Source organism: Trachinotus anak, unplaced genomic scaffold (assembly GCF_046630095.1).
Source record: "Trachinotus anak isolate AG129_WGS33_773 ecotype Australia unplaced genomic scaffold, CSIRO_AGI_Tana_v1 ptg000024l, whole genome shotgun sequence".
NCBI lineage: Eukaryota > Metazoa > Chordata > Actinopteri > Carangiformes > Carangidae > Trachinotus > Trachinotus anak.
This window is the reverse complement of record NW_027273875.1, coordinates 6,284,444-6,304,718: the sequence shown is the minus strand read 5'-3', so window position 1 is coordinate 6,304,718 and position 20,275 is coordinate 6,284,444. Positions and strand designations below refer to the sequence as shown.

The window sequence follows — 20,275 nt, the reverse complement described above, 5'->3', positions numbered from 1 at the left end:
TAGCAGTCCATACACTCGAACCATACATAACTTTTAACAGACTATAATAACGGATCATATTTAAACAGAATTGTTTTATTTTTTTACAAAAAAATATAAAGCACATTGTGAAAACAGGAGACCTGGTCTTATACACAGACCAACACAGAAAAAAGAAATAAAAATTGAACCATAACAAGGCAAATCACTCTTCATCTGACTCTTCAAGCAAAGCTTTCTGGCAGTTTGCTTTGGAGGATGTATTTCGCATTCCAATCTCTATGTCCTGTCCTCGTCTTGAGAATCGCTTCACTGTGCTATTGGAACAAGAGAAAAAGACTTTAGGAAACACATGAACAACATAAAGATTACACAACTGGTCCCAGCTTGGACAAAGTTAACTAATCTGATGATTCCAAAAAGTAGTCCTGTAACCTGTCCTGCAGGGAAAGCCAAATATCTGAAATGTGCTCAAAAGACCCAAACCAACCTGAACGTAAAGAAAACCATGTTGTCTAAAGCTTCACATGCAAGGAAAGAGATCAGAATAAAACTCAAAAGTTTTGGTGTCTTCTGTTTAAAGACTGAAATAATTTGTGTTATCTAAAGGTTTCTAACACTCTACTTAAGAAGTCATTTTTCTTAAATGCAGTGACATACTGCACATTACAAGGACGCAGGAAAACTTTCTGGATTGACATTAATAAATACCACCAGGAAGAAGGTTGATATAGAAAATACAAAGCAAACACATTTTCTTGGTAGATTTTTTTTCAACATAAATCATTAACAGCAAACTGGCCAAGCGCTTGCCTTTAATGGTGTTTTAGCCCAGGCTGATAGTACCATAAAGGAGAGATTATTAAGACAAGTAGAAGAACCCATTTCTTCTCTTGTTGTGGCTGTCTCTGCACTGCCATGAAACACACACGCTCATCATTTCTGCATTCCTGTTGTGGATTAACAGGCTATTGTTGCCCTTGAAACCTCCCCTTAGAATGAATCCCAGCTATTGTTTTATTCTGATAACTGAAGCGAACTTGTGAGATGAACCAATCTTGCTCAGAATATGTTGTAATCGCCCATCATTTCCTCTGCACAGTAAGTTACAAGTACACAATATACAGGGTAAAATGTGCTGATATATTACATTGTTTTACATTTGACAGGGAGGGTGAATTTGAGTAAATGTTAATGAAAACAGATTCATACTAATTCTGTCGTGTAGGTATAACGGAAGTGAAGAAATAGATAACTTACCATCACTTCCCTTTTTTAATCCAAATGTTTATTTTAAAAAATCCCTCTATGCAAATTGCCACATCATTTCTCTCTCTATGCCACATTCAATAACTATTTATTTTAGTTCTCAAAGTTGTAAAGATAATGAATGTAATACTCACAACCAAACCACAGAGGAGATGCAGGCGACTAAAAGCAGGGCGACAGCTAAATGCCAGCAGAAGCACATTGTGACGAACATGATGTTGTCATGCAGTTCTAAGTCCCACTCTGGTCCACTTAAAGGGTATAGTACAAATCCAATCTGAAATGCAAAAACTAAATTAGTGTTCAGAAACCAACATTGTGTTTGAGAAGGAATCGGGTCAGTGTGGTAGGTAACATCTCAAGGACTTAACTACAAACAGGCCAAGGTTAAACTAATTTGGTACTGACATTTTTCACACATGGTTAACGGCTCAAATTCTCAAAACCGCTGCTATGCTTCTTTAATTATCCCTTGTTTTGATATTGTGTGTATATTCTGAAAGCTCAAGAAATGTTTTATGGATACATTCACAAATGACACTTAGCACATTTTGGCATTTTCCGTGTTTCTTTTTTGCTGATCACCTGGTAGAACCATGAGCCCTGCAGGATGAACAGGCATGCCCCGAGCAGCTCCAAAATAATGTTGTCTCTGATGAACACCTCCAACATAATGCTGGCTGATCCCCCAAACACAGCCGTGAGCAGCAGGGAGTGGATGTGGGCATCCAGATGGGGCCGATTGTGCACATGATAATAGAACAGAAACCCTGGAGAAACACGGAAGAGTCGACACACAACTCAACTCAAATACTGATGATGATGATGATGTTGATGTGAAGGAAAAACGTTCAACTGAAGCCAACCGTCAGTACAGCTTACCTTCAACAAAAAGAGCCATGGAGAGAGTAAGGCGGTCGACACCAAGTGGCACCAGTTTGGATGCAGTAGTGGCAACCAATGCTATTCCAGCGATCCCAAAGAACAAATACATTGTGCTGTGCTGCCAGTTCATCAGCTTGACCCATGAGCTGTTCTCTCTGTTGTAGAGGTGGGCATGTGGCCCGTCCACCACAAACTGTTCAACCATAATACCTGCAACGGACCAACATCAGACAAATACAGAGATGAGTCAACAACAGGTTTCAAGAGCTTAAGTGTGCAGATTGATTGACAGGAAAACTGACCCACAAATGAAGCAAAGATCTGGAGTCCTCCCTCAAAGTAGTCCATTCTTCTAAAGAAAGGTGGCAGATTCTGTCTTCCTTTGGGCTGACTTGTCCTCCAGTAATGATGGAGAATGCGTTTCACTGTTAGCCAAAAGCCATAGAACAGGAAAAAAGTGCCAGGAATGGCATGGCCTCCGAAGTTGGCCATCGTTAGGCCTGAAAACAGAAGAAATATACCTTAGTCATCAGTAACATACATGAGAGAAACATTTTTTATTTATTTTTTTCCCCAAGGCTCTTATTCCATGAATATGAAGGGACTCAACTGTGAGGTCAAAGTGTGGGCTGATAGTTTTATTTTATGGTGTCTTGACCCATTTAATGATTACAAGCGATCGCATGTCAACCAAAGATAAAGGAAGAGCACTAAAAAGAGCAGCTGACACTGAGACAGCCACAGTGATGGGATGTCTGTTGATTGCTTGCGTGTAAAGGTTATTGTATACTTCCGGGTATATTATATACTGTTGTCACATAGACGGTTCATGAGAGTAGTGTACGCTTGCCAAATATCTTTGTTGAGTCAAACATTGAGCCAAAGCATCAGTCTTGTCAAATATTCATAAGGTTCATGTCATACTTATTTCACTAAACTCTGAGATTCTCTGAGATTCAAAGATCGTCAATAAGCATGAGGAAACATTAATTGCTTGGTACTGTGTCCTTGATTTTATCTGATCAGTGCTCGTTTGTAGAGCATGCTTTTTGATCCAGCCAACAGCCACTCATTTGTCTTACAAAAATGAAATTCAAATCAGACAGAGCTGTTTGCAAAGTGAACACGTTGGTCTCCTAAGCACTAAACATTTTATATATATATGTAGAAATACTGATTGTAATCACTAAAGTGTTCCTGATACATGAAAAGCAGAGCAATGTGCTGTCAGCATAATGGTGCCATTGACGTATTTATATGGATTAAACCATTGATTGAACCAGTACTTTAAAAACTGACCCAGAGGAAAGAAGGAAGTGTAGCTCTCTCGTGTTGGTCAATGTCGAGGTGTAAATGCCTCTTGTTGTCTAAGTGTCACTAGACAAGAGTCACGGGTGTGTTTAGGATCCGCATAGTCCGTCAGACAAGTTTTTCTAGACTATCCCTGTTTGACTTGATGGGACTACACATTTGTTTCTCATGTTCACGCTTCTACATTCTACTTTCTACATCATCAGTGTAGTTTTTACCAAATACATTGTAAAAACAAAAGACTGCAAAAAAAAAAAAAACCCCAAAAAAACTTTAAGTGCAAATGTAATTTCTACATCTAAAGCATAAGTACTGTAAGCTGTTGGTGAACAGCCCCCTCAACAGATACTAAATTAGAAAATGAGTCTCCATTCTCACAGTTACAATAGATGGTTCAGTTAACAAAATGTACATACCTTATTTAATCCCAAATGCTTATGAGATCAGGAGAAATCTGTGAATCGTGGCAGCTGTCAGAGTGAGAGCACTCTGGTCTGTGTAAACTGTGCACACCTATTGCCTGCACCTCTAACCTGTATTGACATCATAACATAGCCCCACCCATCATTTGCATTGCTTTCTGAGACTAAGCAGATCCTCCTGGGCAACAGCTGTGACAGCCAGGCAGAAAAACAATACCAGGCTACAGATCGTGTTGTTTATTCAGGTATCAAATTAAAAAATACTCTCAAAACTTTGGACACGCAATGAGTTGAAAAACAATGTGTTGAAAACTTAGGTATACCAGTGAGTTAATATATAAGCTGTGTGCACAAGGAGAGGCAGCAGCACAGGCCCCTGTAAATGAACTTTGTACCCATATTCAATAAATCTTTATTGGTTCATTATCATGTTCAAATTATCCTCAGGTAAAGTTTGTCACAAAAGAGCTACTTTAATTACAAAACTAAATGTCGTAAAAAGTTTTTATTTTTTATTTTTTATTATTTTGTTTGCCATTAAAGTTGACACTGAATTCACACATTAAAATAGGGACAGATGTTAATGCGCAGAAGTTGTGGTGGGGTCTAAGGGTTATAGTATTTCACAGAATAATTTCTTCTCTCGAAATGGGTTCTCGGAGGAAGGTACTGGGGTCACCAGGGGGTCCTCTTTGGCATGAGCTTCACAGTAGGCCATCAGCTCAGCTGCTGCTTTGGATACCTGTACAAAAATAAAAAGGATAAAAAAACATTTAAATGTGATTAATTTATTTTTTTTAATTTTTTTAAAAACCCACACACTTGTCTTCCTTAATGTATTTCCTCTTGAAACATGTTACGGAAAGGAAACCAGTTTTAACTGACTGAAGGGGTTAGATTGCTTCAAAACAATGATTGTACTGTTCGGAGTGTTAATGTTGGCAGGTACATGATAAACTACATGTTGAAAACGCGCTGCTTGTCAGACGGTGCAAGTTTGAAAATAGATGCTCATGTATATACATGACAGTAAATTGTTTTTGAGACACATAGAAGTGAAAAGGTCTTTAATACTCCATATTAAAACAGAAGATATGTTCCATATCTATCAATCTAAAGCACTATCTGCTAAACATTTCTTTATTGCTTGGCTGTGCACTACTGTGTACTGGACTCACCAGCATCCTCTCTATGTTGACCTCCAGTTTCAATTGTTCTACCGTCTTTCGAGCATCTGCAATCTTGGCCATGTTGTTAGACATCCCTGCTCCTTTCACTAAACTCAGCCAGCCTGCAGCAAAACATCAAATATTGAGTTATCAGGCAAGAAATGACAGTACAGCTCACTGTTAAAGAAACCAAGTGGAAGAGAATAAACAAACATGATTATACAGTCTGTGACAAATTACTGAAGGTATCTCTGCAATCGTTAGAGTCTGTTTCAATTTGCTTGTTAATTCTGCTCCCTGGGTCTCAGCTGCAAGTGGCACAGGGAGGGTCTCAAAGGAGCAAGGCAGGGGAGGGGAGGCAGAGCAGCCTTCCCCATGGGGGGGCATCCGCTAGCTGAGAATGTAAATACACCTAACATTAACATTAACTTGGTGCTCTTGCACAGTACATTTGTGATAAACTGCAGATGTAGATCTGCTATAAATGTTATCTTCCCTCTGCTATTATGTTGCCCAGTTGCTGGTGCAAGAGATTCATCTTGCTGAACTTGTTACACAGCAGTAAATGAAAAGCACCATTAGTCAACAACCAAAGATTCAGGACTTACAGGTGTACCAAAGTCTGTGAGTAAATGTGAGAAATTAACTTGTCACTTCTATGAACAAATCATTTCTACATACTAAGTTACTGTGCTTCCAATAGTAGCAGGCATGCGGGAGAGATATTTAGAGATCTATGATCTGATATACACTGTTTCCATGCATCAGTACAAAAGCAGATTTAAAAAAAAGAGAAATTGTACAGTTTCTCATCATTTATCCAAACTCATAATAATTCACAATATCACTCACCACAACACCGACAGCAACCGTTGGGCTCCTTCAGTGAAACGTCTGCTTGTCTTCAGTGGGGTCGTCCACACCAACTTACAGTAACAAATGAAGTGAGATTAATGGCAAAGATGAGGAAGGAGACTTCAATAGGTTCCCTCCTTCAAATAATTAGCTGTGGTTCTGCCCCCAGGATGGGCTCAGTGCAGCAGTTAAAGGCAACATGTGGTGTGACCTTCATCTCCTGAGTCTCCATCACTCGCTTACCTGAGCTAATAGAGGAGCTTGTGCTCTTAGATGGGACATTAAACATACATATATGTGTCCGTGTGTGTGTGTGTGTGGGTGTGTGTTGTATATATTGTATCGTATTGTATGTAGTGCATACAGAATTGTTTTTTCCGTAACACCTGGCAACAATTTGAAAAGGCAATAGACTGTTATGAAGAAGCTCTCAAGAGACTATGCAAGGTTGTTTTTCAGGCCTATAATTAATTTTCCTGTTTAGAATTAATCCTCAGACAAACATCAAAACTTTAATACTTGGATACGCATTTCTCAAGGATATTCATTGTAGACTCATTGGGCTTGTGCAATCCTAAAATAATGACCAGGCAGTATCTATCACAAGTTTACTACCATGTTTATCATGTGGCACAAGTGAATGTTAGAAATCGTCATCACTGCTTTATTAGACAAACAAAAATGTTCCTCATGCCTGTAGAAAAATATTCGATTTTGATTGGTCTCTACAAAGGGACAGACGCATCAACAAGGTGTGGTCTGACACAGAAGGAAAATAATCTTTGGATATAACGCTTCTTCCCTATCATGTTGTACTTCTTGTGTTTTAGGTTTTAACTGTTATTCAAAGGGAACCTGTGGGTGTTTCACTGACAAAGTTACACTGAGTATTATGAGTATTGTGCAGATTTACCATGTAACAATAGTAAGCATTGGCTCTACATGCTCAATTCACAAGTGTAATGCTGGTATCAAGAGGGTGTGAGTGGTATTAAGAAGTCTCATCAAGCTCCAAACAAATACTTTAAGAACCAAATTCGTACGTAAAACTAATACACAAGAACACTGGATAACATGCAGTATAACCAATAAGTTTGCAAGGTAAGTGACTCAGTTTTTGTCAAGATGTAAGTTTTCTTAAACAAAAGAGTTATTTGTCTCATGCTGAAGCTATCCTCTGCAAGGCTGCCAGTCTTTCCTGTAGAGCTGACAGCTATTCCACACCACAGCAGGGGGCAAAGTGGCAGTGTTATGGACTTAAATGTCAAGTGCCTCATTAACATTTGTTTCCCTGTAGTAATTGGTCTCTCTCTGTGGAAGATTCGGGACCATGTGAGTAGAAAGAGTTGCTGCTTCACCTAACCAACCCCTGTCACCATTGGCCCAAAAATATATTTTGCCCAGTGTTCAGATGCTGTGGCCCCTGGTAGTAAGATATTAATATTGTTGCCAACGCTTGACAAATATAAACTCTAACTGGTGTGATCAGTATTTATAAAGAAAAATTTTACATTATTATTATTATTATTATAATGCAGACATATTGCATACTGACACAACATTTACAGCTAGCCCAAGCTATTAATGTCAAAATGTCCAAGAGCCCCTAGCTGGTTCTTCTGGATGCCCTGATTTTTTTGTTTTTGCTGCATACTAGTAACACACCAGTTTTTCTAGTTTGTATCTCCTGCTGCTCAAAATGTGAGCGTGACAGACTCATCAGTGTTGTATGAACAGCATCACAGGTGGTTATTGGAAATATTGACAGCTTGTTTATTACTTGGAAAAGTCATGAAACAATGACTAAAAAACATTTGATGTTAAAGACAAAAAGCAAAATGAAAGTCCTTTTAACATGATAGTAAATTAATTATGACATGGTTATAAGAATGTATATTTTATTTAATTTTATTTCTTTGTTTGAGTTGTTTGGCATTTTATATCTTTCTTGTTCACGTGTTTAACTAGCTATAGTGAATGTATAACACCTGTACAGCAGTTGTTGTACATAATAATGCTAAATATGAATTATATCTTAGTTGTCTTAGATGTTTCAGCCTAACAAGCCTCCTTTTATTATTAAAAAAAAAAAAAAAAAGTCTGTTTATGTTTACAAGTATTATTATCGTTATTGGTGTTTTATGGCCACAAGAAATTCTCATATTTGCATGAAACTGCTAAGTTAGCTAAGAGCTTTCAACAGCACCCAGGGTCGTACCATCTGTACTGTGGTGGTGGGCGTGTACGAGCAGTTCGCTGCTAGCTACAGTGATGAATAACTAGTGACTACATTAAGCTAAATTTTCTCATCTGGCTGTTACCTGATAGCAGGGACTCTATGGAGGAAAAACGCGAAATTACACCGTGTTTGCGACTCTTAACTAAGAAAGCTCTGTATAGCATTTGAGCTAGCTAGTTAATCCTTAAGTTACCAAAGACACATAATACTGTGACTTTAACGGACAACGGTGATTCGGCGTGCTAGCTAGAAAGAAAAAAAAAAAAATCCTCAACATCCTCAACGTAACATTCACTAATGTTAACGTCCATATTTTTATGTCTAGCTACCGTTTTCGGATCTCGCCAGCGTTGTTAATCGCTGGGTTTCTATCTACCAAGATGTATGGGATGTCGGGATGACAGGAAGATGGCAAACGGGGTTGGAAGTGAGTAACGTCGGTACATAGCAAATGTCATGACATGCTATCCGTTAGCGCCCAGTGTGTCGTACTGTCTGTGTTAAAACCACCAACTTCCTGCGTGGCAGACTCCGCTCCCTGCAGGGGAGCCTGCAAGCATTAATGGCACTCATCAAGAGTTGACAGCTCTGTTTACACTGGTGTTGGCGATCACCAAGAGTGTAAACGACACGCTTTTTTGTGTGCTGCTTTCAAGCACCTATGTGTCCATAGTGACTTGCCTGCATGGTGGGCAGCTGTAGGTGGCATTAAAATGAAGCCAAGCTCAAGAGATTAACAAAACTGGCGATACCAGCACTGAGAGCGGTGGCAGACAATCAGTTGAACATGCATGGCATAAAGGCTTCGTGAAACAGTGTCATGTGTGTCTCATGTTTTGCCCCATTTTCCACCACATCTGCAGAACACAAGCTGCTTGTCATTGGACCAACAGAGCCATGGTCAGTGAGGGAGAAGCTGTGTTTGGCCACATCTGTCATGAAGAGTGGAGACCAGAACTGGTACTGAAATTTTCTTCCATCTTTTATATTTTAGTCTAAACCAGGTACCACTGATTCATTATTTTGTGCAAAATCTAACATCACAGGTCTATGATATATTCATATGCCATTATTTGCAGCCATAGTTAACATATATGACCATGTTATACTTGTCAGAAGTCACATGCTACATCAGTTCTGAACAATGCAAAAAAATCATTGGAATCATTTTGACAGATCTTGCGATAGCGATATGAGTCATGATTTTAGTGCCAATGGTAATTTTTGCATTTAATTTTTACTGAAAAATATAAAATTGATGATGTGATTTTTGCTGGGGTCTGCACCAAACACGCATGTTCCTTTATGTTTGGAGAATATGAATTGAAGGCTTGGGCATCTCTAGCACCACATTGGTTCATTACTTCGTTTATAATGGTATGTTGTGACATATTTTACCTTTATCAAAAAAAATTGCAGCTCCTGCAATTTGTATATTGCACTTGGGTATATTGTGATTTTGATAATATTTTGATTAATTGTTCAGCCCTATGCTACATCGCAGAGCATAAAGAGCATATAAATGGTTTTAAACCAGACTCAGGACAGGATCATCTTACAACATTTCTTCATCTCAACAGGGTATCTGTCAGTCGAGCCATCAAACCATTTGCAGAACCTGGGCGACCGCCTGACTGGTTTTCTCAAAAGGTATGAGCTCACTCACTCACTCACTCACTCAGAGATCTCTGGAATATATTTGCCACATTATTATTTATTTTTTATTACATTATTTTGTCCAGTCACAGAGCTGTTCTTGTTCTTGATTCTCCTTTGGCTCCTCACAGCACTGTGCCTCCAAGTACTCTGAACTCTTGGAAACAACAGAGGCCCCAAAGTGAGCACATAAGTGACTTTTACCTCAAGCATGCTTTTGTCGACTCGCAAGCTAAAATAGATTACATAACTTTATACTGTTTGACACATGTATTAACAGTATATACCAGAAAGCAATGTCTTAAACTGATAATGAATTCGCCAACCTCAGGAGGAAGCGTGGTGAGAAAGGTGAAGTGGTGGAGACAGTGGAGGATGTGATAGTACGCAGACTGACAGCCGAGAGGATTGATGAACTAAAAAAGTTGATCAAAGAAACACAGGAGAAGCACAGGTACATAAACATAGCTTTTAATGGCATGCACATGTCACCATTGTGGTGAAAACAAACAAACAAAAAAAAAATATTGCATTATAAACACCATCAGTGAGATTTGTTGACGTGGTGCTGTTTTCACAGAAAGCTGAGGAGAGAGGCTGAACTGATTCAAGCTGGACATCTAGATTCCAAACTAGAGGAGTTATGGGAAGAAATTCTGCAGTAAGAAACAACAAGCTCACTATCTGAGCTGTTTACACAACGATACAGCTCAACTCTGTTTCTGTTTGTAAAGCGTAGGCATTAGATGCTCTAATAATAAGCAAAATGAAATGATTGTTTGTGTTTCTGTCAGGAAGAAGAAACTGGAGGAGGAGGAAGCAGAGTTAAAAAGAAAAAACACAGATTCTGCTTATCAGGGTATCTCCTTCACTTTTAAGGGGTATTTTGGGGGAAAACATAAATATAAATTTATGTTTCATTAATTTCACTGATGCTCCATAAACAGCGTGTTTACCTGTGGAAAAACAACTAGGATTATATTAAATGGTTCATTTGAAATGCCTGTTTGATTGCCAGTGACTTGGCCTGCTTGCTGTAGACATTATCAATAATTAATTAAATAATTTACCCTCAGTTGAAAGTGTAACAGATTTAAAGGTGGCAGCTTTTACTCTATTATGCTTAAAAAAATGTACTTGATAAAAAAATTGCTCAGGAAAAATGACAATGAGAGATTTTTCTTATTGGTTGCAACTGAACACTCACCCACTCAAAGAGTTGAAGAGTTGAACATCAGCTTCTGTGTGACTGATAAGAAAATCTTCTCTCTGCTGCCCCTCCCTCCTCCAGCCAGACAGGTGGCAAAGAGCACGCCTAAGCGAGTACCCGGTGTCACCATGCATTCGCCCTCAGGCTGCAGCTCCCCAAGCCAGGAGTTCTCACCATGTGACCCACTCGAGAGCCTGACTCTGGATCTTGCATCCACAAAGAATGTAAGTCTCTGAAGGTTCAAAGGTATTGAAGATTTGCCCTGTTTTTTAGTAATCATATCTCCTCTTGGGACATTCAGAAACGAATGTTGGTATTTTTAGTTGGTGTAATGCTTGTGTTAAGAATCTGTGTTTCTGACAAGATTACTGCAGGCCAATCGGTGTTTCATCATGTTTAGATTTGCTGAAGTAATTTGTCATTTTGTTGTTATTGTAAAAACCAGAAACCTTGAGCTAGCTCCATGGCACACTTAGAAATGTATAAAATATCCTGCAGAAAGACGTGAGAGACACGTAACAGAGTTGATTACAGGTTAATCAATGAAAGCACCTCTCTCTGTGTCTAGGCTTCAGAATCAGCCAAGTTAATGATATTTGCTGAGGCTTCTGGCCTTGGTAGTGATGATATCAGCCACGGGTCACTTCTAGATGATCCCACCCAAAAGAAACTCCTGGGCCAGAAAGCCACACCACCACCATCTCCACTCCTGTCAGAGTTACTGAAGAAAGGCAATATCTTGGCGTCAAATTCCAGACTGGTATGTTGGGTGGACTTAATGTGTTATGCCAACTGTGCCAAGCGCTGTAATTAATATGTTAGTCTGCAGGGGCATCCTGTCTCATCATTTGTAGAGTTACTGTGCGTTCAGGAAGCATTTAATCATTTTGTCTCCCATTCTGTTTTGTGGTTTGCTGTGGTTTGTTTTTCCAGTTGTATTGAAATTTTAGTCATTTTTGCAAATGCATGTAATTCTCAACACAGAAATATTGTTGGATTTTTAACACCCAGTCTGTTTTCACCTCAGGACATCTTAGTCAATCTCTTTAAAGTTGAATGGAGAACTCATGTTAGCAGCCATCTTCAGTTAATTCCACTCTCCCTGTCAATCAGTGGTTTCCTTCGATAGCATGACTTTCCATTGTAGCCCAGGAGCTGTCAACAGGCAGTCCCTGACGATGGTTACTCTTGAATAGTTGCTGGACAGTTTTGTCCTAGAATAGTCTAGCTTGTGTCATGTTTTCTTTCTTCTCTATTTGATGAAACTTACTGTGCTCTTGTGAAATCCCAACATGTCAGAATAAGATTATCTTTTACTAGATCTTTGCCTCCTCACATTCCCCTGGAAATGTTTCTGTTCTGACTTGCATTGTTGTCTGTAGGGAGTTCTGTATAAATATACACACAGGGTTGTAGAAATAACACAACATTCAGACAAAATTCACTTTGACATAATTGATGTGTGAATCAGGAACAACATTTCTGATTTATTACAGATGGTTTGTTTTATACAGACTGGAACAAAGTAATAATACTTACATACTGACAAAATACATGTAAAATGGTTGATGCGGTTGTATGCGTTTCTGTCCCAGATTGGGGAGGGTGACGTATCCACTGGTAATATAACTGGAGCACATGACTTGCAACTGGCTCCACCTACTCAACCTCTCTCTCAGGTGACAGGTACTGTGTTTGATTTTTATTTGTAACTGATAAAATGTATTCACCCTATTTTGGGTCCTGCATGCTTTATTTGTTTACAATCGCAGTGTATACAGTTCATTTTCTTGATACTAGTAAACAGAAATTTCACATCAAAGTGAAAACAGAATAATTGTTTGCACAAGATTTCATCCCAGTGAAGATGATAATTAGTAGAATATCCTTTGGCACAAAATAGGTCAACAGGGTTGAATGCCGTTTACGGGCATTCTATCTTTACTGTAGAAACAGGATTTATATTTGTTCATTTTAGTCCTTGAATCCTAAATGTTTGTATGCTTTCTATGTAGTTATGCTTGTTGTCTAGACTAATTGTCTAAGCTATTTGCTCCTACATTGGCTAGGTGAAAGCCTTCGCTGCTTTGTCTGCTCTCTGCACTATGTGTGTGTATGTATGTTTGCATGGCAGGTGCCCCGATGTTGTCTCGTCTCCTGGAGGCAGGTCCCACCCAGTTTTCTGCCTCATTAGGTTTCATGGTCAGTGCAGACTCAGCCTCCAGTGTCCCTCTCTCTACTACCAATCCTCTTCCTGTTGACGCTACTGCCTCAGCAAGTACAGGTCTGTCCACTTTGACCCGTATCCAAACCACTCAGCATGCAATCCACAGGCTAAACCTCTCCAGATCTTTAATGTCACCTGCTTTGTAGCTGCAGAATTCAATTTCAGACCCTCTGTTTGTTGCCCATTCCCTTTAAAACTAGCAAATATGTCAGATAATGTTTAAGCTATGACTGTAAACAGTGCAATAAATTGCAAAACGATTAAGACTAATTATACAAATTTAGAGATCAAAATATTGGGCAGTGTCAGAACAGTGGCACAAGGCTGTGATAATATGTTGTTTTCTAGCCATTTTACCCCAATTTCATACATCAGAAGGATGTGAATACATTCTGTACTTGTGATAATAAATAACAAAAGTATACAAAAATCCTTCTTGAAAAAACAGGGTAAGATTCAGTTGTATATGTGCAGAGGTGGTTGTGATGGTTCTGTCTGTCTCTGTTTCGCAGAGGATAAGGTGTCAGGGCTCAGTGAGGAGGATGTGACTGTGTCCTACATGGGAGATGAGCTGGACCTGAAGACGGTGGGAGATATTATCGCAATCATCGAAGACAAGGTGCAAAAGGACAAGAAGTGCTATACATTTTCACAGCACAGAGATTGCTCGTGGATAAACTAAAACATTTATGACACCTGTTTGAGGTTTTATGTGAAAATGTAATGCTTTTACAATCTGGGTATTTCCATTTTGGTCATTAATCCAGTGAGTTATGACAACAGTTTATTCACCAGAATCACTGCTGAAATTTGGGAACATGGTGATCTGTAAAAGTACAACTCGTACTTGGAGAAAAAAAAAATTCAAATATTCTTTGAGATGCAGAGTCATATCTCTTCTTCTGTAGGCAGATGAGGCATCAGAGGCTTTGGATGCAGCTGCAGTTGAAGCTGCTCTGTCCCTGTGTGAGGAGAATGGCCATGCTCTGTCTGGTGCCTGGGAGGCTGGGCCTTTCCAGCCCCATGATTCTCACCCTACAGTGCCCACAGGGGTCCGACAGTCCTCATCTCTTCACTGTAGCCTGGAGGGGAAGACAGAAGTGTTAGAAGTTCAGGATGAGACTTCAGCTTCACTCTCCTCTCTGTGCAACAGTCAAGATAACTGTCTTGCAGCATTCCCTTTGGGACTAAGGAGCATTCCTCCCATCCCCTCATCCTCATGCAACCTGAAGAGTGTGGAGCACTGCCACACTGGAGCACCTCCACGGCCTGAGGCAGTGAGAGAGACTGGAGAGGTGGTGCACCCAAAAAGCCAAATTTCATTGGATGTCAGTATAAAATGTGAGAGTGAGAAGTGGGCACAGGGAAGACCAATTAAATCCCACGCAGGTATGCACACCCATGCATAAATATCAGTATTCACTTCATAACATGCAGTTGGCATGCAATTATGCATTTTGCATAACAATTTCCTTCTTATTATTCATCTTTACTATCTTGGCAGACTCTGTATTAGAAGATAGGCCACTGACAGAAAGGCATCCCAAGGTATCGCACCCAATGAGGACAGAGCGAACATGATGCTTGTAATTGCTCTGCTGAAATGCTGAAAGCATTTTCCTACACTGTAAGCTTTGTTTGAATCTCTCTGCATTTTTCTCTGTCTTTGTAGGAGATGAAAGCAGAGAATGGAATAAGTGTCAGGCGAGGAGAGAATGCCTCAGGGACTAAAGTGGACAATGAGGTCAACGGGCCAGAAGTGTGTGGAGAGGAGGAGGGTGATGGGGTGGAAGGATTCTTGTCAGAGCCGGACGGCGAGATGGAGCTAGAACCTGCGGCCAGTGAGAGTGAGGATGGATACAGCCTCCACACGGCGTCCTCATCTCTGCAGCTCCACACAACCGCAGACTCCATCCCCAGCAGCCCTGCCTCATCACAGTTGTGAGTAAAACACATTCAGGCACACACAGCAAGGAAACAACAGAGAGAGACTAATAATGTTCTGTAAGCAGCAGATTGTTTTTCATTTCTGTCAGCTGGTGACATGAATTTCTGACAGTGTCATGCTGCAGAAATACTATCCATGCTACATTTCTGTTTATACTACCTTCCTTCTTACATACTGTTATTGTGCAGCTCTGTGTGCAGCGAGGACCTGGAAGCACTACAGGCTCATAAGATCTGGAAGAAAGCCATTATGTTGGTGTGGCGTGCAGCGGCCAATCACAGGTCATAATGTGACTCATAACAAGCACACACAGTCTCACATATGTTTTCATTTTTTAAAAATTCTTTTTATCAGTACTGAAACATGTAAATTCTGTCAACCTGTTGTAGGTATGCAAATGTCTTCCTGCAGCCAGTAACAGATGAAATTGCACCTGGATACCACAGTATTGTGCACAGGTAAAGCCAGGATATTTTTGCTGTGGTCATATTTCATGGATATTTACCTTTCACCAATAGTTTTTATAGTGGTTGGTCACATTGCAGTGAAAATCTTACAACAAAAATATAAACTTTCAGACACTGGATTATTGACATTGACCAATCAGAAGCCCTCTTTTCACATCCCTTTACTCTTGTTTTCTACAGGCCCATGGACCTGGGCACTATAAAAAAGAACATTGAGACTGGTTTGATACGGACCACCGCTGAGTTCCAGAGGGACATCATGCTGATGTTTCAAAACGCTGTCATGTACAACAGCCTGGATCATGACGTGTATCACATGGCTCTGGAGATGCAGCGTGATGTCCTGGAGCAGATCCAGCAGTTTCTAGCTACCCAGCTCATCATGGAGACTTCAGAGTCTGGTATCAGCGCCAAGAGTCTGAGGGGCCGTGAGAGCACACGCAAACAGGACTCTACTGACAAGGTGCTTCACTAGAATTTTGACAAAAGCAGAGTACAGAAGAAGAGACAAGGGTGAGACAACAGGCTGACTTAAAGGTAGAAGAAAGTGATGCTAAACTAGATCTGCTGGCCATTTTCCAAAGCATGACTTTAGTTTCTAGAATAATATCCTTTCAGGAAGTCATTGATTTTGTGTACTGTGAAGAGAAAAAGGAAAGAAAATCTTTTTGTCAGAAGTCAACTCTTTTTCATGTGAGAATCCAACAAATTCAAATAGTTTTTCCACAATGTCCATATGTCAGCTATTGTTCATCTTGTAGCTTTGATTTTTCAGACAAAAAGAATGCAACACTTTCTTGCAGCCGACCTTTGTTTTGGACTTCGGCTTATCTTTGAAGGCATTACTGTACAAGGATAACTGAAGAAAAACACAACACACGCTGTATGGTTTTCAAACGAGTTGGATGCAAAGCAAGAAATCTATTTTCAAGCATACGTTATGCTTTGGAAAATGGTAGGCATTAATGTAATAATGCAATAATGTAAAGAACATTACTTACAACTATTTACCAAAGCATACAGTAAGTGTTTACATTGATATTCTACCTTCAAGAAAGCTATTGTTATTTTTTTTTAATTAGTCACCTTTATGTTTTTTTGTTGATGTATTATTTTTGCATGATAATGTGACTGAGTGAAGAACTGCTAATCTTGATGTTGGAGATTTGTGCTACAATTTGCACAGAGAAACAAATAAAATAAATATTTTCAAAACACATACATTACCATTCCACAATAATGTAACTTCGTAAAAACAAAGTAAGGCTGACTGGATATTAAGATTTTTTTTACACATTCTGTAAACCACCCTGATGCAGGCTCTGTGTCAAAATAAAGATTTTTCCAGTTAGTCAGCAAGGGTTGCAGAGTTGTTGCTTTTTCACAGGCCCATGGACCTGTTCCTTTGTTTCTTGATCACCATGTTGTCTGGTGAAGTACCAACACCATTCTCCTAAACATAATACTGAATATTATAAACATGATACATGACAAATGTGCTATCTGAAGCAGGTTTTCATAATCTATTGATGTTAATTAAAACTAGTAGTTGACTAGAAGGTAGGATCTGATAGTAAAACTTCATGCTATGCTTTGAAAAATGGTTGACAGGAATATATTTCTGTAGTATATGTTGTTTGTAGTTAAAGAGCTAAACATGCTGGCATGTTCCATAAAAAATAGCATGTGGATAAATAGTGCAATGGCAGTGCAGGGAGGAATTAAACAGTAAATGTTTAAAATGGCCAAATGCCAATATATCAAATTATGGAAAAAAATAGTTCTAAAAGTAGTTCTCTTAAAGTTCATCTCAACCTTTCCTTGCACTAAATATACTGTGTTGCATCTTTCCTGGCATTAATTCGCCTCTTCTTGAGACTCTCACTGCACTTTTGAGTCTCTGCTCTGATGTGAATCATTTTCCTCTTACAGGACACTGTCTCCATGTCTTCTCCTGCCTTCCTCCTTTCTCTTTTTGTAAGTACCCATTCTGCAGCCTTTAAAACTTTCTGTCTTTCTAGTCTTTTTCTCCTGAAGCAAAGGACCTGGGCACTAAATTATATATATATATATATATATATATGTATCACAACAAAGAAAAACACATTCGTATAGAGCTGAACAAATATTGGCTAAGTCATGTGAGACTTTAATAACTTGAAGCACATTTGCTTGTCAAGTAAAACGCTGCTGTCAGTTCAGTCACATAGACTGAAGACTAAATGTGGTCTTATAGGTTTTTTCCTCTGTTTGATTGTAGGACGGAGGCACCAGAGGGCGCCGTTGTGCCATAGAAGCTGACCTCAAGATGAAGAAATGAACACGCAGTATGAAGATTTTGTGCGACAGTGTCCCTGAGTTGTAGTGAAAGGCGTGATACCACAAGACTGAACTTATTGTGTCTGTGTCACTTGCACAGATTCTCACTCTGCATAATGTGCAGTGTAACCTTTATTTGCACTCTAGATTAAATGGGAAGACTGTAATGTGGGGAAGATCATTTCTTCTGAGACAGTCATACAGACATGGATTACATACTGTATAATCCCAGATTACAATGGGACATTCAGAAAGACTAGGTCAGACCTTCCATAGACGTAGCTGCAGATCAGTAAGACTTTGCCTGCTCTGAATTACATCAGGTTATATAAATGAAGTTACTCCCAGCCTCTAAATGGGCTGAAATGAAGAGTACAGGCTGGTTGAACTCCACATTAGTGTGTTTGATTTTAAGAGGTCAAAGACTGATTCATCTAATTTCTGAGCCCAAAAACTGAATGATCAGGGGGGCCACATACTAATTTCAAACAGAAACATTTACATTGCTGGTATTAACTCATTTGAGTATTTTTTTAGTTTTTAAATTTTAAAATGTTTGTGATGAATTGATTTTTATCTATGGTACACTTCCTGTGAAACAGTACCACCATGCATACTCTCGTTTTCAGTGTTTTTGAAAAAAAAAAAAAAAAAAAAAGTCATGTTAAAATTCTGTTCTGTGGACTTCAAAATGTTAAAACAATAAAACTGGATAAGAGCCCCAACCTAGTACATTAAGCTTGAATTTGCACACAATCTTTTCACAGTGCCAAGCATAAACACACCACAGCAGTTATCGTTGCAATCTAACTATAATGTTTTAGAAGCTGATTTTTTTTGTGCAAAAATAAGTGAAGCAATGCCTGTAATCTTCTTTTTGGGAATTTACATAGTTGGTATTTTATATTTAGTTTTTTTTTAGCATAAAAGTCTGTTTTACCTAATTTGTGACACAGGTGTTTAATCGACTGTGTATCAGTGGGGAATCTAACAGATTTTCACAGGATTGGGTTTAGGAATCTGGTGAATCTGCAGTGGTCACATTGCACAAAGTTGTTAAGAGTAACGAGAGCTTTACAAGAGAAATAAATTACCGCTGTTGTTTCATATAAAGTGTTGTTCCACAGTGCTGTCTACACACACGGGGGACAAGGTGCCACTCCGGTGTAGGATGATTTATAATTAGGGATTTTGCATATTGGATTTTGTTTGCTTGTGTTCAGTGTTATTTAAATTGGCCTGATCAATAAAACCAATTCATAGCTTTTGTTGAACCAGAGCCAAGTCATTTACAGGATGCCACCTGATGATACCTTATTGTTACCATTGTCAACTGGCCTACCACTGTCTTTGCAAACTGAAAGGATAAACAAATGTTCCTCCACAGTCCAGGCCGTAAGTATTTGGACAGTTACACATTCCTTGCCCTTCAGGCTCCCTGCTTCAGCACATTCAGTTTGAAATAAAATAATATATACTACATTAAAGTGCCAAGTCTCAGCTTTAATCTGAATCTGAATTGGTTAATGTCATTACTGAAGAACTGTATGGGAGATTCAGCCCTTTTAACACATAATGCCCAACTAGCAAGGGTTCAAAAGTAATTGGACACTTGGCTGCTAAATGCTGCTGTTTCAATGTTAATTCATACACAAAAGATCTTTCATGAGGCCCATTGTTGACTGAGCTGTCAGATCAAGGTGGAGTTGTCTGTCAGTATGAAGAGTACAGAGGTGACCATGCAAATAGAAAGGATAATGAGGCTCAGAAAAGCAAAAATCTATCAGGATATATCTGAGATTATTGATTTGCCAAAATCAACAGTTAGGTGCATTTAAAAAAAAAAAGGCATGTGAACGCATTCCTTGTCATTGATGATCAGGACATTTCATGACCCTAAGCTCAGAGGATTCACCACAAGATGCCAACCTCTGGTGAGCCTCAAAAACAGAACATTCAGACTGCAGTTCACAAAAACTTACAAAAAGTAGAGTTATGGAACAAAGCTCCATAGACTGATGAAACAAAAATCAATCTGTGCCAAATGATGGAGAGAGGAAATCTGTTGAAAGAAAATAACAGCTCATGTGTCAAACATGGTTATGGCTATGATTCCATCGCTGACAGAAGCAGCAGGAGGTATACAGAGGCATACAAGAGCATTCTGTGTTTAAAACTCATTGGACAACATTTCAGCAGTCAGCAGGATAATGATTCATAACACAGGTTGAGCTGCATTCCACAGGGTAAAGAGCAGAGAGGCCCACAACAAGCAAGAGCTGAGGACGGCTGCAGTCAAGCCTTGGAAGATACCAGATG

General features: G+C 39.2%; 3 protein-coding genes across 9 annotated transcripts; 1 reads left to right on the top strand and 2 right to left on the bottom strand.

Annotated features, from left to right (window-relative positions):
- Positions 1-54: 54 nt before the first annotated feature.
- tmem45b (transmembrane protein 45B) lies at positions 55-4,005 on the bottom strand. Its single transcript, XM_071461010.1, has 6 exons — positions 3,861-4,005; positions 2,436-2,633; positions 2,131-2,343; positions 1,834-2,018; positions 1,383-1,525; positions 55-296 (listed from the first exon to the last, which is right to left on the bottom strand). The coding sequence occupies exons 2-6, from the start codon at positions 2,623-2,625 to the stop codon at positions 185-187; spliced, it is 843 nt and encodes a 280-aa protein (XP_071317111.1). The 5' UTR covers positions 2,626-2,633; positions 3,861-4,005; the 3' UTR covers positions 55-184.
- A 78-nt stretch (positions 4,006-4,083) lies between these two features.
- On the bottom strand, positions 4,084-6,109 carry gng8 (guanine nucleotide binding protein (G protein), gamma 8). Its single transcript, XM_071461011.1, has 3 exons — positions 5,888-6,109; positions 5,045-5,157; positions 4,084-4,608 (listed from the first exon to the last, which is right to left on the bottom strand). Exons 2-3 carry the CDS (start codon positions 5,126-5,128, stop codon positions 4,480-4,482), a joined length of 213 nt encoding a protein of 70 aa, XP_071317112.1. The 5' UTR covers positions 5,129-5,157; positions 5,888-6,109; the 3' UTR covers positions 4,084-4,479.
- Positions 6,110-7,933: 1,824 nt separating this feature from the next.
- brd8a (bromodomain containing 8a) lies at positions 7,934-19,230 on the top strand. 7 transcript variants are annotated; one of them, XM_071461004.1, is made up of 20 exons: positions 7,934-8,556; positions 8,993-9,089; positions 9,710-9,779; positions 9,917-9,966; positions 10,117-10,239; positions 10,366-10,446; positions 10,580-10,644; positions 11,081-11,219; positions 11,564-11,755; positions 12,591-12,681; positions 13,130-13,279; positions 13,735-13,841; positions 14,131-14,611; positions 14,727-14,770; positions 14,895-15,163; positions 15,359-15,451; positions 15,560-15,628; positions 15,818-16,100; positions 17,570-17,614; positions 17,898-19,230. In XM_071461004.1, exons 6-20 carry the CDS (start codon positions 10,429-10,431, stop codon positions 17,955-17,957), a joined length of 2,106 nt encoding a protein of 701 aa, XP_071317105.1. In that variant the 5' UTR covers positions 7,934-8,556; positions 8,993-9,089; positions 9,710-9,779; positions 9,917-9,966; positions 10,117-10,239; positions 10,366-10,428; the 3' UTR covers positions 17,958-19,230. The 7 variants fall into 7 exon arrangements, 5 of the variants coding, with proteins under 5 accessions (XP_071317105.1, XP_071317102.1, XP_071317103.1 ...); XM_071461001.1 differs by having other exon boundaries at positions 7,937-8,556; positions 11,077-11,219; XR_011684891.1 differs by having other exon boundaries at positions 7,938-8,556; positions 11,077-11,219; positions 15,818-16,150.
- Positions 19,231-20,275: the final 1,045 nt, after the last annotated feature.

Coding starts and splice junctions, on each gene's coding strand:
- tmem45b (XM_071461010.1), bottom strand. CDS start 2,625: ATGGCCAACTTCGGAGGCCATGCCATTCCTGGCACTTTTTTCCTGTTC. Junction 2,344..2,435: donor GATCTTTGCTTCATTTGTGG/GTCAGTTTTCCT, acceptor GGTCCGTTGCAG/GTATTATGGTTGAACAGTTT. Junction 1,526..1,833: donor AGGGCTCATGGTTCTACCAG/GTGATCAGCAAA, acceptor TTTGCATTTCAG/ATTGGATTTGTACTATACCC.
- gng8 (XM_071461011.1), bottom strand. CDS start 5,128: ATGTCTAACAACATGGCCAAGATTGCAGATGCTCGAAAGACGGTAGAA. Junction 4,609..5,044: donor TCAACATAGAGAGGATGCTG/GTGAGTCCAGTA, acceptor ATTTTTGTACAG/GTATCCAAAGCAGCAGCTGA.
- brd8a (XM_071461001.1), top strand. CDS start 8,514: ATGGGATGTCGGGATGACAGGAAGATGGCAAACGGGGTTGGAA. Junction 13,842..14,130: donor TCGCAATCATCGAAGACAAG/GTGCAAAAGGAC, acceptor CTTCTTCTGTAG/GCAGATGAGGCATCAGAGGC. Junction 15,629..15,817: donor TACCACAGTATTGTGCACAG/GTAAAGCCAGGA, acceptor TGTTTTCTACAG/GCCCATGGACCTGGGCACTA.